The sequence below is a fragment of the Lepisma saccharinum genome, chromosome 14 (genome assembly GCF_977018435.1).
Source record: "Lepisma saccharinum chromosome 14, izLepSacc3.1, whole genome shotgun sequence".
Lineage (NCBI taxonomy): Eukaryota > Metazoa > Arthropoda > Insecta > Zygentoma > Lepismatidae > Lepisma > Lepisma saccharinum.
This window is the reverse complement of record NC_139242.1, coordinates 69077270-69094878: the sequence shown is the minus strand read 5'-3', so window position 1 is coordinate 69094878 and position 17609 is coordinate 69077270. Positions and strand designations below refer to the sequence as shown.

The 17609-nt window shown below is 36.9% G+C and overlaps 1 protein-coding gene across 1 annotated transcript in view; it reads left to right on the top strand.

Annotated features, from left to right (window-relative positions):
* Nucleotides 1–17609, top strand: part of LOC145998994 (uncharacterized) — a 157901-nt gene that overhangs the window by 125333 nt on the left and 14959 nt on the right. The window contains exons 6-8 of the mRNA XM_083135847.1: nucleotides 1458–1621; nucleotides 12121–12294; nucleotides 15947–16130. Of these exons, the coding sequence (XP_082991973.1) occupies nucleotides 1458–1621; nucleotides 12121–12294; nucleotides 15947–16130 (522 nt within the window). The remainder of the gene's footprint in view (nucleotides 1–1457; nucleotides 1622–12120; nucleotides 12295–15946; nucleotides 16131–17609) is intronic.

Genomic DNA, 17609 nt, shown 5'->3' with positions numbered 1-17609 from the left:
TGAAATGAAAAGGAAATTAAACAAAATTCAATCTTGCTTTCAAAGCAAGGTAACAGTTTCATGCATCGGAGACACATTTAAATCGGATATTTTGTCTTTCTTGTGGTTTGTACTTACCAATTATGTATTGCGGAACATAGTGGAAGGTGCCAATATGCTTTTTGCACGAAAACAAACACTTTTTCTGCTAAAATAAACCATTTTCCTTAATGCTACGGAAAGCACGTCACGGTGCGATATCGCTTGCTTTGCGAATTGTAATGCTTCTTTTGTTTTCGAATATCAATGTTTCCAACTCTATTATGCATGAAAGTTGTAAAAAACCGGGGATCAAAAACCATGCACGGGTAGCCCCACAAACCATTGACGTTAGCCCCAAAAACCATCCACGGGTAGCCCCACAAACCATTGACGTTAGCCCCAAAAACCATCCACGGGTAGCCCCACAAACCATTGACGTTAGCCCCAAAAACCATCCACGGGTAGCCCCACGAACCATTCACACGAGGTTAGGTTAGGCCTGTTAGGTTAGGTTCCATTAGCACCCACTTCACCCCTAAATTCATCGAAAAACCATTTTTCTTTCTCGAAAAAAAACCGCGCGTTTCTCGAAGAAAAAAAACTCGCGCGTTTGGAAACCCTGATTCCACTAGCGAGATGGCGTGACTTCCGACGCTAGAGCCATCTGCAGTTACACCTTGGAAACAACGGCATGATGTCGATTTTCACAAAATGCTCAATATTATTACATGAAAAGTGATTATTTATTGTTCTGCTGCATTGTAGGATGAAGTTTTAGGAAGAATATATATCGACGGAGGTTGTAAACCTTGGACAAACTCATTTCCGTAAGTAGTTTCTTGTGTAAAATTGAAGAAATGTGTCTCCGATGCATGAAACTGTTACCCAAAGCAAAAAGGCACCAAATGATACCACATGCACATTCAATTAAAATATGCAACGAGGATTTCCAATGGAAACAACCGAATAATTTTAAAACAATCTAATGAAAAAGTCGTATACACTGAATGAATTGGTGTAAAGCGCATTATTTTCCCGCATATTTGCCTGGTGATGTAGTGTGGTGTGTTTCTGTGGCAGCCTATGCTCACCTTGGTGAAAAGACTCAAGAATATTACCAAAATGAAAGAAGTGAGAAAATATGACGAAACAATGCACCGAATATTGCGAAAAATTATGTAAAAATGAACTAGTGGAACCAAAGTGCCCATACATCATACAATAAACTGCTGTATAGATTGGAATGGAATAGCAATAAAATACAATGCACTGTAAACCCTTACACTGTTAGTATAAGTAGTTGCATGAAAGGGAAAGGAATGTCAACCTTTTAAAAGGACTTGAAACTAGAAAGGAACCTGGAACGAAGTATTCAGATCTTCACTGAATATACCAGTATGTCAATTCGCTTAATGTTGCTCTTGTTCACCTTACAGGACGAGAGGGAGTATTTTAGATGTTCCGCCGCTCTGCTCTACTCCCTACACCACCCACGAGTGGTGCAGCTCCTTGGAGTGTGCACATCCACGCCACGCCCCCTTCTGGTACTGGAGTATCTGTCGGGAGGGACACTCTTCAGCCACATACACCAGCAGCCTGGGTACGTATAATTATACTTTGATGTGTATAGGATAAACCAAGATAAATTGTAACAATAATTAAGCAATATATATTTACTAAAGGAGCAAATGGGAGACACAAACTGGAGTTTATGGAAACCAGAATTCCCCCTTTTGACTTTTCATTTCCTGAAGAAAATAGGGCAATATAATTGATTCGTTTTTTTTAGAAATTGACCTCCTCCATAGAAATTCCTGCATAGCTATGTTTCACTTGAACCAAGATTTCTGGTATAGATTAAATGTGCATATATTATTGTTGAAGAAGGTCCAAGATAATTCAGAAAAAATGGAAGTTGAAATACTAAACAAGTTTATAATTAGCACATTATCTCCTCTCTCTCTCTGTCTCTCTATGTGTGTGTGTGTGTGACACATGCACACATTATATGATGTGTGTGAGTACGTGTGCGTGAGTGAGAGAGAGAATTTGAGAAGGTGCTAGTAGTACTTTTTACGTCCTACACTGTAAAAAAAAATACACTTTCTGCACATTTTTGGAACACTTCCTAGAAACTACTTTTGATCACTTCTTGTACACATTAAATGTGCACAAGAAGTGTACAGGAAGTGCTTCAATAGTGTACAGGAAGTGCTTCAAAAGTGTACAGGAAGTGTACAAAAAGTGCAGCAAAAGAAGTGTACAGGAAGTGTGCAAGAAGTGCTTCCAATGTAAATGTGTCCCAAAAGTGTGTAAGAAGTGTGCTGCAGAAACTACTTTTGATCACTTCTGGTACACTTTACACATTTGGAACACTTGTGAAAATACTTGAGCGACACTTTCAGAACACATTGAAAGCACTTCTTGCACACATGAGATATATCGCAATTCAGTACTCATACTTAGTTTCTAGAATAAAAATACAGTTGAGTCACATTTAACTTGACAATTGAAGGAGGAAAAAGCAACAACTTTCACACAGAACTCAAAGTGTGTCAATTGACACACAAAAGTGCGTATTTTTTTTGACTCCATTGACACGTTAAAAATGCATCAAACTGAAAAATGCATCTTTAGTGTGTAGAGTGACACATTGAAATGCATCAATTTTTTTCTTTTCTTGCATACCTGCAAGGGAAAAGTTCCAATACATTTCTCCACTGTAAAAAATATTTCACTTTTCAAACACTCTCTTGAAGCACTTCACATTTAATGTGCTTCAGAAGTGTTGTATATGCTGAAAAAGTGATGGAAAGGAATATTGTCAATATTATATATTCTGCAAGTGTGTTAAGTGCATTCTAGAAATTATTTTATCATTTATAGTACACTTCCCACATTTAGAACATGCTGAAAACACTTCTTAGTACACAACGAAATAATTTATCAGTACTGTATTATTTTAGGCGGAGGGAGCTTAGTGTAAATTTCTCTAGTGCAGGGTAATGGGGGTGCTAAGCTACATTTAATTAAAAAATTGAGCTTGTTCACATTTGTGCATATATAAACACACCTTTCTGCTTCAAAGTGGCATGACCTTGTGAGTTCATGGTTGGTTATATGTGCAAATTTTGAATTGAATATTGAAACTGAAATGACACTTTCAGGAGATATTGAAAATAACTTTTGCACAAAATGAGAGATCATAGCTGAAAAAAAAAGTAAATAAATTTTCCTTCTCATTTAATCTACATGTTTATGCCTTATCGTGTATACATGCAGATTAACAATCACAAGAATAAACCAAATAGGAAAAAAATTCAATTATGAACAAAAAATAAATGATGCAGGAGTAAAGAAGCATTGTCATTAAACAGAAAAAAATCAACAACCTGTAACCTAAAATGAATATAAAACACAGAAACACTATGAATACCATTTTCAATCACCACACCATTGTTGCTAATGAACAATAAGAGGAACTTAGGTGCAATTCATAGTAACAAATGATACAGAAGATCCTGAGACAGAACATTTATTGTTTGTCACAGATACACTGGTACTTAATGCATAGTCTGCTTTCAATCCTTGAACTTCTCACATAAGATAGATGACTTGAGGTGACAGTCTGTCTTTATGGCCTAATAGTATACATATACTGGACTAATACCATACATGTAGCACAACTTTTGGGGAAGTCTAATTCAAAACTATAGTATATGTCAACAAGTGCATAGATAAATGTTCGTAAAGTGGCACACTGCACTTTCTAGCATCTGCAGCTACCGGGACAACATTCCTTCCACTAATAGTGCTAGATAGGGTGCTTCTTTCTCAAAATCTTTTGTTACCAAATGGTGATAATTCCTGAAAATAAATGAAGCATGCATAAATATCATATTTTTTCTTGAATTTAATTACAAAACATCACATTTATTCCTGATCAAGTATTATCCAATTAAAACAATCTCTCTCTCGCAATGAGAATTAACTATGCATCAACCCACAAAAAAAGAAAAAAATACATGGTAGAACAATGCCCTCAAATGGCTGCTGTACACTGACATTAAATTTGACTTATTTAATATCTGCCATGACCCAAGAACACAATGCTTTGACATTCAAGCAGATCCCTGTACCAATTTGCTTCCCTTTTACATACACTAAATTCCATGACTCCACATCCCTTTGAGGGGTCAAGGCCTGCCAGACAGACAGCTTTTCATTGGATAATATGTGCTTAACGCATTGTGTACCATCAGCACTGTTACTGGTGTTCAAGCTCACAGTATTTTATTTATTGCATGTAGCTCCCCAACTGTTATGATGTTGGGTTAATACAGAACTTTGGAACTCCAAAGAGTTCAAACCAAGAACCACTCATATTAAAGACAACAACAGTAACCAAGAATTCAGCTCTTCTATTTTACTAATGACTACAAAATATTTAGAATCCAACTTGTCAACTTCTAAACCTTTAGTATATTACTTTCACTGTTCCTCCCCTCAACTACAGCAATTAAAGTTTGTATGCGCTTACCTTTGATGCATGAAGACGGGTACACAAAAATACTCCTATACAGGCCAGACTTGAACCCGAAACTCATCACAAGAGCACTTTCTCCTTTATGTTGCATGTCTTTGCACAGGGCCAAGAAAATATTGATGTGAAGTTACTGTAAAACAAAACAAATACCATATTTACTGGTATGAAACAGAGAACATTCAAGGTTTATTTAAATTAGCAGTGGGAAAATATTACCATACCCAGGTGGTGTAAATATAATAGCAATAATATTCTTTGTAAAACTATAGAGGAGACAGATTCTGAAATATACTTATAAGCCAAAACAAAGTGATTAAAGATATAGCATACTCAATTTAGTTCATTTATATTACTTTTCTGTTCATAAACGTTTATCCTATACATAAAAAATTGATTTAAAAAATACAAGACTAATTTTTCCTGTTTATATCATATAATATGAATGTGAAACAGTCAACACTTTATCACAGAGGAACATTACTTGGAGCTTTGAAAATATAATAATTAGGAACTTATGTGAGACTAAAACAGATGAAGAGAATGCATGGTTTTAAATTATGTAATTTGTATATGAATTACAATTGGAAACTCTTCATAACTTATGCCCGACCCTGTGGCCGAGTGGTTAGCACATCACACCAAGGGTCTGGGGTTCGAATCCTGGTCGGGCTTGGTTGTTTGTGAATGTCCATTCATCAATTTCATCATTTCATCACTCATCCCCATCTTCGCAAATTAGCCAAGAGGCACAAAACGCGAAGTAAAATAAACTAAATCAATCAATCTTCATAACTTATCTCTCTTTTCTTCTCTTCCCTCCCCCTCTCACTCTTTTCTCCTTCCCATCCCACCACCTCTCTTTCCCTCACAAAAGGATAGAAAATTTGAGAGGAAGAGAGAAAGGCAGACGGAGGGCTCACTCTCCCCTCCTTACTCTTTTCTTCCTTCTCTCTTTCCTTTTTCTGTTCCTTCAGAGAAAGGATGACTGTCTCACACACATATTTCTCTGTCTCCCTCTAGGAGAGAAGAAAAATGGAAGAAATGCAGTGAGAGAAAAAGGGAGAGGAGAAAGAGAGAAAGGGAAGATGACACACACACATATTTCTCTCTCTCTAAATAAGACACACACTCTCATACATATGTGTGTGTGTTGGAGAGAAGAAAAATGACAAATCCAGTGAGAGACACAGAGAGGGAGAGAGAGATAAAGGAGAAGAGGGAATAAAAGACATGAGTGAGGGAAGGAGTCTATTTCTCTCTGACGAAGAGAGAGGCTGAATAGAGAAAGCAAGTGGAAAGAAAAGAGAAAAAAAGGATGAAACAAAAAGAAAAACAAATAAGAGGAGAAAGAGTTCTCTCTGCTCCTCTACCACTTTCCATGACTAAATGTCATTGTATTAATTAAATTTCCAAGTCTTTGATGTGTATAAAAGTTTGTATGTTAACAGAAAAAAATACCATTCCATATCTCAAGCAATTAAGAAAGTGAAAGAGAATATACATGACTGTTTCTCGTGTTGGCCATTATTTTTGTATAGTTAAGTTACTTAAAATAATTTATCACTTGCACAAAAAAATATTTAGAGTGGTGTATTCTGGATTTTCCATCTGTGGATGACAGTTTGTATTTAAAGGTGGTAGGAAAAATTTAGAGCCAAAATTACTTTATGACTTAAAAATGCATATTCCACATGTCATTAGGATAATAGGCATTGCTACAGACACTTTTGAAAGGAAGCATAAAAAGAGGTAATATGCACAAATAGATAAAATAAAATAAAAGAGACAAGATATAGTTATTGCACATTAAGAAGTATGAAAGCAAAATTAAACAGCAAAATTGACATGATATCCTTATCTATAACATCTGTGAGTATAAAAATAATTTTCCACAAGAGAATTCCACTACTGAAAGAGAGAGAGACAGACAGACAGACAGACTACAAACCTTAAGAGTTAAGCATATTGAATTAACCTAAGTCTCATTTATAAAGCTGGTATCAAAGGTATGAGGGGGTTAAGATCTGATCATTATGTCATCCAATAAGAAGCTATTCAGATTGTGAGTGATGTTATGAGTTATCAGGATTTTCGAAAGGAGGAGGGGTACATATGCTTATTTTTATTAATGAGCCCTCAATTTGCCATTTTTTCTGCCTTTGATGTTTTTTTTCAACATTTTTTAAGGAATACTGAGCAAAAGAGGTGGTTATAAGTTGTGACCCCCACCAACCCCCTTTTGATATGCCACATTAAAGTTGCGTCAAGCAGTTTAATAAATCTGAGCCTTAAATGTACCTAATGTTGAAGCGAAGGAAATATATTCTGAAGACAGTTTAAATTAATTCAACTTTGACTTCTTCTATTTATATTTGTTAACTCGCAAGTCCAAATTTCAAACACGAGGAATACTTTTATCATGGTAAATTGTCTACGGAAAGTGAGATTTCTTATCACTGATTGATTTGGAAATGCAAATATTCATGTTTCAGATAACAATATGTAACACACACTTACCTTTTGCATCCTTGGTGGGTAGATATCCACAATAAGCACAGAATAATCCTTCTTCAGTCGAATCATATGCCTCACAATTCTCTGCACGACAATAGCTTCTGAATATTTCTCTCTTGTCTTCATGACAGGAACAATAGGTGCCTTAAGAATAATAATAAAAGAAACTTTTGCATGAGAACTAGTGATATCAAAACAAAATACTAGTTGAGTATATCAATTTAATGGCACAGTTAAGAATAATGAACAACAGACAAGTAGCATTTAAAAATATTTTTTTTATAAAGTCCTAGGATGATCATTTCATTCTTATTACTAAGATGAGTGATATATATTTTTTTTTATTGTTTAAAGTGATGTTAGTATGGAATGTTAATTCGATATTATCCATTGTCTAGTTCTTGAAACTACACTGGATATGGAAAATATCCAATTAATATTGCGTGCTAATGTGGCGCGCCCAAGGAGAGTTATTGGTGGGGGTTATAACCCCCTTTCGCCTGCACTTAAAAAAAAAAAGAAGAACGCCAGACGTACGAAAAGATGGCAAAATGAGGACGGACCACAAAAGAATGTGCGCACGCCACTGATAGAACCATTGTCTCTAGCATTCATGGATTTTTTAATATAATATTTCTTATCTTTCACATATATAAGGTTAAGATATTCTAGATTTTTATTACGCCTACTCCTCTTTTCTAAAAGAAAAAAAAATAACATCCAGAATGTGTAAATGCCTCTCGTTCGTTTCCATATTTCTTTCCCCCTCTCTCGCTTCCCTATTTCTCTCTCTCCCATGTACTCGTATTTTTTCCCTTTACCCTCTCCCTCGGTTCTTGTATTCCACTCCCCCTCCTCTTCGGTGTATGTCTATGTATCTCTTCTCTTTCCTTCACTCTCTGTCCGGTTCTTCAATTCTCTTCCTTTCTCATATTCTCTGCCGCTTCTTTCATCTATTTTTTCTCTCCTTTAAAGCACTTCTTTCTTATGATGACATGCGAACATGATGTAAATATTTCCAACATCTCCACATAAGAAAAAGTGTTTTAAAAGAAATAAAAGAAAGGGAGATGGAAGAAGCGGCAGAGAATGTGAGAAAGGAATAGAATTAAAGTCAGACAGAGAATGAAGGAAAGAGAAAAGAGACAGATAAAGATAAAGGAGCGAGTCGGGCACACACACACGGTGAAGAGAGAGAGGAGGAGAAGAGAATTGTTTGAATTGTTGGTTTTAACTACACTTTATGTACAAATAGGTTGGTCGGAACGGACCTATAGTTTAAAGCGTGATCCCAACCACTGCGCAATGTGTCTGCAGCAGGTATCGAACCCGAGATCCTTTGATTACAAGCCAATGACGTAATCAGCCATCGGGAGGGAGACCGAGGACAAGAGAGGAAAGAGGCCGAGTCAGAGACAGGCGGGCGAGAGAGAAATAGAGAAACACAAGAGAGATAAAGCAATAGAAAAACGAGCGAAATAGAGAAGCAAGAATTGGAGAGAATGATATATATCTCTGTGGAGATAGTAAAGAGAGAGAGAAAGAGGAACAAGTAGAAAAGAACAAACAGAAATAGAAAAAGACAGAGAAAGAAATATAAAAATGGAGAAAGAAATAGATGAGAGAGAGAGAGAGAGAGAGAGAGAGAGAAATATAGAAGCAAAGCAAGCGAAAAGAGGCAGGCAAGGAAGAGGAATAATAACAAAGAGAGAGAGAGAGAGAATAAAGAAGAAACAGGCCGAAAATGTGAGGGTAAACATAGGGAAATGAATGCTCGAAAACAGAGGAAATAAACAGGAAGGAAGAGATACTAAAATGAGAAATGAAGATGGGAAGCTTTAACGGAAAAGAAATTGACAAAAACGTTACAAACAAAAGGGAGAGAGGAATGAGAAGGCAGTTTTTTTTTATTCCAAAAAGAGAATGAGGGGTCAAGTCACCGCGAGAGAGAAAAAGTGTGCTTTCTGCCATTTTCAAATTTTATATGCCTGTATATTTGCTTCACGGCACTGGGATTGTCCGCAATGACAAAAATAAATGAAATAGGCAGAGAACAAAAGCAAGGAAGCATTGAACTTTCACCTAACACATAACTTAGTTCTTGCAACTATTTAGATAACAACGCAGCTTAATGTGAAACTATTATGACAGTAGCGTACGCAGGATTTCATCAAGGGGGGTGTTCTTTCGAAAACTTTCTACAAATTCACATTACCATTGTTTTATTATACTTTAATAATAATAATAATTAATTAATAATTCTTATAATTAATTAATTAGTTAAATTACTAATAATAATTACTACTAATGCAGCTGCTATTTATGAAAGAAATAGAACAAAATTTCACATGACCTGCAAAAATAGTTCGAGATCGAGAATCTTTGGGGCCCGCCACACCACTACGTGTGCCTTCATGGCACGGTGCTATATGTACGGGGGAATCTGCATTACCTTTACCTATGGAACTCGCCCAGGATGATGATGAAGCGCGAGAATACATGTTGCTAAATTCCATTGAGTCTATGTTTTCGTTGAAAAGTAAGTTTATAGACATTCCAACACATTTTTCACTTCTAGGTGATTCACAAAGCACTTCTTCAACATTATTTAATGATGTGGATGTAGACTCAGCATCACTTGAGGAGTTCACAAGGGGATGTGAAATCAGTACCGGGAAGAATGTTTGCAATAAGGTCGGCAGACTCGGCACACTGCGACGAAGCAAGGAATTTTCACAATTCTCGCACGCCACTGCCCGACTTTTTGCAAAAAAAAAATAATTGCAAAATTGAACTTTGCGTCCGCTTAGATTGTGTTTGGAATGTTGTGTTTTTCTTCATGCTGCATGGGAATAATAATTCAAATTATTATTATTATTATTATTATTATTACTGTCGCAGATCTTTGACTGGGATAAATTAGCCATTTTTAATTTTTTTCTACAACAATTTCCATAATATTTCAAAAGCTCAAGGGGGGGGTTAAACCCGGTAACCCCCCTTGCGTACGCCACTGTATTATGGTATAGTAAATAATGGGCCCTGAAGCTAATCTCCCATTTTGGTGTAATCGTTGGGTCTGACCAGGTTCTTTCCTTTATTCGCGCGTTTATAATTAGGCAGTTAAATCAGAATTTCAGCGAACAAAGAAACATATAAAATGAAATTGTAGAAAACATGCATAAATACTTACTTTTCTTACTCCGAAAATCTGTGGTGGTAGTTCGTTCTCTCCTGAATCTGCACAGAACTACAATACACAGTACACAATGCGAAATGAAGCACTACTGAAACACGTGTCGCGAGAAGACGCCAACCAAGCGAAATGCCCTTCCGGCGATTGCGAAAGTTGTCTTCAACCCCTCACGCCTCTCAAGATGTACCGTTACGGTGGTGAGTCATGAGGGGTTGTTTGTCCAGAATTTTTCAGTAGCGAGCAGGTGGAAGAGTAAGAATAAACTTAGAACCAAAATAACCATAAGTTGGGACTCTGGGAAAAATTTCCTGTTTTGATTTTATTTTTGTTATTTAGCTTCGTATCACTTCCACTTTTGGCTAATCGCGACGATGAGGATGAGTGATGAAATTGATGAAGAGACACGCACCCATCTCCAGTCCGGGATTCGATCTCGGGACCACTTTCGTCGTAGCTCGTTGTGGTCTTTCATATCTGTGCATCGTTAAAAAGAATAAAAAGACAAATAACTATTCGGAACAAATGACAATTGAAATTTGGTTAAAATGTGCGGCTTATATTCAGGCCAATACGGTATACCTATAAAAAGAAGCGAGGCGAATCCAGTTTCTATCTAATGAACGTACGGTAGTCTATACTTGTTAACAACTCCAAAGTATATTCAATTCAGTGTCAATTTTATTGTTTGTAAGGTAATGATAATAACCAGCGCTCTTTTCGTGGTATATTTTAAAATTTATAAACATGCCGCAATATTTTCAATAGTTCTTACGATGAACACAAGAACAAACAGATGTGAAGTGTACCGAAACCTTTCTTCCCAATAATAGAACATAGATAACAACACTAATCAAACGGAAATTTTAACTTTCTATGGCTGAAGGGCAATAGGTCAAATCTTACTCTTAAAATCCTGTGCTTAATATAATAATTTAATAATCGGGTCGTACATCTCTGCTACACTTAACGTTCCCTAACATTTTTATCGAAGAGAGTTCACCAAAAATGACAAAACGGGTATTATTTTTACAGTGTACAAACAATGTACCAATAATAAAATATTAGTGGCTTGTACGTACATGCATGGGTGGCACCAATTGTGATGTGACATTTTATATGTGTTACTGCTTTATATAATGAAATTGATTTATGTTCATAAGATATTAATTTGTCAAAAAAGTATAAAATGACAATCGATATGACCAACAACACAAAATGAAATCATGTGCTACAAAGTGTACAAGAAGTGTACAGACTTACTTTAAACAAAAGTGTACAGAAAGCGTTGAAGAAGTGCACACAACTTTGAATGTGTCCCCAAAGTGTGCAACAAGTGTAGAAAATTTCGTCATTTCGGGTCGCACACATCTAGAACACTTTAAGTACACTTTTGCAACACCTTCAGTACACATCTTGTGCATATTATATGCAAGAAAGTGTACCAAAAGTGTACAAGAAGTGTATTTTTTTTTACAGTGTATCATTTTCGAAACACATGAATAACATTATCTACGCCCACATTCCATGCAATATAACACTATTCAAAATTTTAAAATAAAGCGAAGGATTGCGTTCTGAAATATATTAATTATCCTCTTGCTCAGTTTCTCAAAAACATGCCGTTTTTTCTTTACCTCCGAGTCATGGTGTTCAGAACCGTGCGATGTCACTGCCATTATATTATGCATTGCAACTCTGCACTATCCATTGTAAAATTCAAATGACGATTATAACCTTCGTAAAAAAAAATATTTTGAGAAGGATCAGGATAGAAATCAATCACTCATCTACTTGCATCATCACTTACTTTTCTCATGATTGAAATGTCTAGTTTTCTTTCCAGAGGGGCTGTAGATGCCGCCATCTGCCGGGACATCGGTCGCGACGTGGCCCAGGGAATGAACTTCTTGCACCACCACCAGCCGCCGGTGCTGCACGGGGACCTGAAGTCGGCAAATGTGCTCTTGGACGAGCACAGGAGGGCGAAGGTGGCAGACCTTGGGTTCTCTCGCATTCGGTGAGTTTATCCTTTTGGTAAGGTGAATTTCTAAACCAGTCTGCAATACGTCATAAATAGTTTCTTAAGAAATATTGTCAAACATTTACTAAGGCATTTAACTTTGTTTTATTCTTCTGACAATTCTTTTAATGAGCATATACCGGGTGTCCCATAAGTCTTTCCCTGATTACAAACTTTATTCATATCAGCTATATGCAATGTAGAGATGTGAAAGTGGTGCCAAAATGTTGGAAAACTAACCAAGTTTATTTGTTGCATGTTTCAGTAATGTGGCTGTAGTGTAGCAGTGTCAGTGCCAAGGAATCCGGAATTAATGCTCTTCACATCGGGTGGCATCTTTCCATGCAATGTTTCTTGGACTTGACAGGATTTGGGAATGAAGATCAATTCCATTTTTTAAATACCAACTTATTGATGGCAGATATTCTAGACGAAAGAATTCTGTACATTTGAAAGTTCCTCTGCACTGTTTGTTATTGGTGACCGGGTCTCGTGATACCAGAGGACATGCTGAGCTTTTTCCTGATTTGTGAACATTTCCGGTTTTCTGGTCACTGACACTGCTACACTACAGCCACGTTACTCAAACCTGCAACAAAATAGCTTGGTTAGTTTTCCAACATTTTGGCACCACTTTCACATCTCTACCTTGCATATAGCGGATATGAATAAAGTTTGTAATCAGGGAAAGACTTCTGGGACACCCGTTATAACAACTTACAATTAGTAATTGCAGAAAATGTATAGGGAAATGCAGGCTTGACCAGAACTTGAACTGGTCTCAACTGTGTGTACCACATCAAAATGCAAAATGTAATATTCAGTACCTCGCTTGGAAGATGCTTGTCGCCTGCAACGTCACCAGAATTCAAAGGCAACAGACAGATTCCGTTGTGCGGCTCAGTTGGTAGAGAAATGGTATAGTACTCCAGAGACTCAGGTATGAGCCCTGGTAGCGCCTGTATTTTTCAATAATTTCCTACAATAGTGCATCTCGTGTAGGTGGCAAATACTACCAGTAACGTTTCTCGAGCTGCTCGATTGCGTCATCAGGCAAGATGAGGCTATAGGGGAAACCAGTATGGCAAATATAGCCCACTCTTATCACACATTTTGCTGGATTTCATCAATGTGGGAAAGAAACTACAAGGTGTGATTTATCCACACACCCCTAACACCCCCAACATTTTCGACATTTTTTTACTCTAAATTTGGCAAATTCTGGATGTACTGGTTGCATTTGACTTTAAAATTGCTGCTGCTAATCATCTTTATGACGAATTTTATTACTAAAGTACCGCCAGGATAACAAGCGGCGCTGGGAACGCCTTTATGACTGTTGCCGCTTTTGCGTACGAAAGAACTTGCGGTCAAACAGCGAATTAGACCTATCGCTGCTCCCCTGTTTGGGCAACAAGCGGCAACATTAGAATTCCTCCTCCCGAAGCAGCCAGCAGAGAAGCAGGATTTTGTCAAAATAACCGTTCTGCGCTGTGAATGGGGGCCGTTTGTTATCGTCGCCTTACTCTATGTGCTGTCATTTAGGAGTTTCAGTATTAAGGGGATGCTGGACCTTTTCTCGCATTTTTAAAAACTGCTATTTCAAATTCCGAAAAAAATCGTCTGAATCTTCGTGTGATTTGCTGTACTTGTTATTTATTTATTTATTTATTTATTTATTTATTTATCGAACTCAACAGGTACATACCTAATTACAGAGCCCATATGAAGGATACATAGTGAATACAATTACATATATTTCTGTAATATAGAGATAGATGTTATATATATATATATATATATATATATATATATATATATATATATATATACCTACATAAAAATACATTTAAAATTATTTTTTATATATACACACACACACTTGATCACATAATTTCATCAGGAAATTATGATTTTAAGCTCAGGTCATTGTGTTAATAGTGGCTTTACTGAGGTCTCTTAGGTTCATAGAAAAGATGTAAATGATGTTATTCTTGATTAGCAGTTTATTGTAACTGGTGCACATTCTCCACAATGGAGATTTCTTTTTCATTTCCGATCTAGCCTTCTTTATAAGAAAAACTTCATTCCTGAGTCTAGTTTTCGTCGACGGGATTCGAAAATTTATCTGGCAGAGTAGATGTTCAGCATCTACTTCGTGATTTAACAACTTCCACAAGAATACTATTTCCTGTAACGTTCTTCTATGACACAGCTTCGTAAACCGACTTTCATATATTAGGTTGTCGTAGTGTTCAAATGTGGGGTAAACGTTCTGAAATTTGTATTTTAAAACTCTCATAAATCGTGATTGGACTCTTTCAATTGCTTCACTATACTTTGCTGTGTCTGTATTCCATATAACAGATGCATATTCGAGTTTTGGTCTTATATACGAATGATACAAAACTTTTAGTGTGTCTATACTCTTGAAATCCCTCCCCATTCTAAGAATGAACACAAGGATCTTGAACGCTTCACTAATTATTTGTTCTACGTGTTTATTAAAAGTAAGATTTGAATAAAAAATAACCCCTAAATCCTTGACTAAAAAATTTCTTGCTAGAGTATGGTTGTATATTTGATACTGAAATTCAACTGGGTTTTTCTTTCGAGTATATGTTACAAAATGGCATTTATTGATATTTAGTGTTAAATCATTGTTTATTGTCCACGTTTCTAAATTTGTAATATCATCTAGATACATGCGAAAGAAATAGCTTCACGAAGCGATTACAGATAATTGGACAGCGAAAATTGGACGATAGCAAATTTCGAAAAAGTCTTTGTTTCAATTGTTTCGTTAAGTATCAGATGTTCAGAAAAAAGAGACACGGTGATATGGTTCTAGTCCTCATTGCAACGCCAGTTCGGTATCTTTGACACAGCTCGAGAGAAAGCAGAACGGACGCGTATCTCATTTCGAACAAGCACCTGTTTTTCTGAAAAGCGTTGTCCTCACTTTTACCTGCAGTGCTTAGACATCCATTCATTCACTGCGACGTTATACGCCCAAAATCTCCACATTGTATAAAAAAAATAGCACAAGACAATAACTCAACCTAGCAAAGATAACAACCGCAACCTCACGTTAAGATATATCTAAAGCAGAGGCGTCTCGTGAACGCAATCTGCACATGCCTCAATTGTGGGGAAAAGGAGAGCTTGCTCTGCGACGACATTCATGAGCATTTCTACATTCTAATTTCTTCATATAGGAGAAGTATTTATTTTACACGAGAGCGCTGAACTAAGGTTATATTACATTTCTTGGATCTGAAGTGACGCATGCATCAATTGTGGGAAAAGAATTATTACTTTATTTCACTTCAGATCCAAGAAATGTAATATAAGCTTAGTTCAGCGCTCTCGTGTAAAGTAAATACTTCTTCTATATGAGGAAATTAGAATGTAGAAATGCTCATTAATGTCGTCGCAGAGCAAGCTGTCCTTTTTCCCACAATTGACGCATGCGTTCACGAGACGCCTCTGATCTAAAGAAACTGAGTTGGCAACATCTCATTTACTCTACGTGGACTTGACAAGTACTGTCAGTTCCTAAAACGGACGCTATTGGTGGGACTTGACATATGGTTGTAAAGCGACGTTCCAATGAGGACTCTGACTTCACAATCCTTTCTTTACGCAGGTCCACCCTGAGCGGCAACTCGCACGACGCCTCCTGGCAGGCGAAGGGGGCTCCCGGGTGGATGTCGCCCGAGATGCTGGAGGGGGAGGACCCCTGTCCCGCCTCCGACGTCTACAGCTTCGGCGTGATTCTTGCGGAGATGCTGAGCGGCGAAACTCCCTTCCAAGGCGCGGATCATCAGGAGGTAAGCGAACATAAAAAAATACTGACAATGTGTGGAAAGTTAATTTTTATAAGTGAGTTACAGTTATTATTTTTGAAATACGGCTGTTATGTTATTTTTTCATGAATTTTTTTTCATTTTTTCGTGAAAATGTTAACATTACTTCTAATTAATTTACAATAGACATTTGTTTAAATATGAAAATATGGAGGCAGAACTTCAAAATAAATTTCATACTTGAAAAATTACGTAAGGGAATTCATTAACTCATATCAAATATACAGGGTGACTGGTAATTAAATGTATTCCCTGAAAGGGGTTAAAGTAGAGACAATTTGCAATAAATTTGACCATATGATACCCCGTCCGAAAATTAGTAGTTTTCGAGATAATCGAGTTTCAATTGTTTTTTAAAAAATGACAATTTTCCACATAAAAAAATGAATTGAGAAAAAACTGCTCATTGTATGGAACTTATTTCAGCGTTTTCTGATAGCTAACAAATAAGTGGTTCATTGAAAAAAAAAGTTTTTCCCAAAGAACAATCACATGTAAGTAACGGGTGGGTCTAAACTTACAAGTGATGATAAAAAAATGCACGCTTAGTTTACTTGGCAACGTATTAATAACAAAAATGGTATGACACGAAGCGTACAAATTACGTAAATTACTTCCTTGTGACATCTGCTATCCAACAAGGTACAAGTGTTGCTAACATACACATTTGTGTACAAGAAATAATACTTTATTCATCTTCATGTGAATGGAATCAATGAACAATACAATTAAAGAACATTATACGTCTTGCTCAAAGTGGGCACCTCTGTTACGAATGCAGGCACGGAGGTTTTTATAGACATTTGTTCTCTTAACTCGTGATGTGATGGTGTCCTTGATTTGTTGACCAACTGTTAAGATCCTCTCCCTGAGCTCTTCTTGCGAGTTTACCGGTGTTTTGTCATGTGGCTCCAAATGAAAAAGTCGCAAGGCGTCAAATCGATAGGGGGATCGAGCTGGGCAGTCATCATGCTGATAAATCATGTCACGTCTTGTAGCTAGAGGCACATCCTCCAACAACATTGCCATCCCATTCCTCAAAAAATGTTCATAGTGATGCCATTTAAGATTTTGTGCAGGAAAAATGGCTCGATGAAATTATTGTTGATTACGCCCATCCATACTTCTGCTTGGGCGTGAGACAGTGGCTGGATTAAAATTACCCAAAGAAATGGATTGGCCGAGGTGGTTCGATTCCCTGGCCGGCTCGATCCCCCGATTTGAAGCCTTGCGACTTTTACATTTGGAGCCACACGGCAAGACACCGGTAAACTCACAAGAAGAGCTCAGGGAGAAGATCTTGACAGTTGGTCAACACATCAAGGACACCATCACATCACGAGTTAAGAGAACAAATGTCCATAAAAACCTGTGTGCCTGCATTCGTAACAGAGGTGCCCACTTTGAGCAAGACGTATAATGTTCTTTAATTGTATTGTTCAT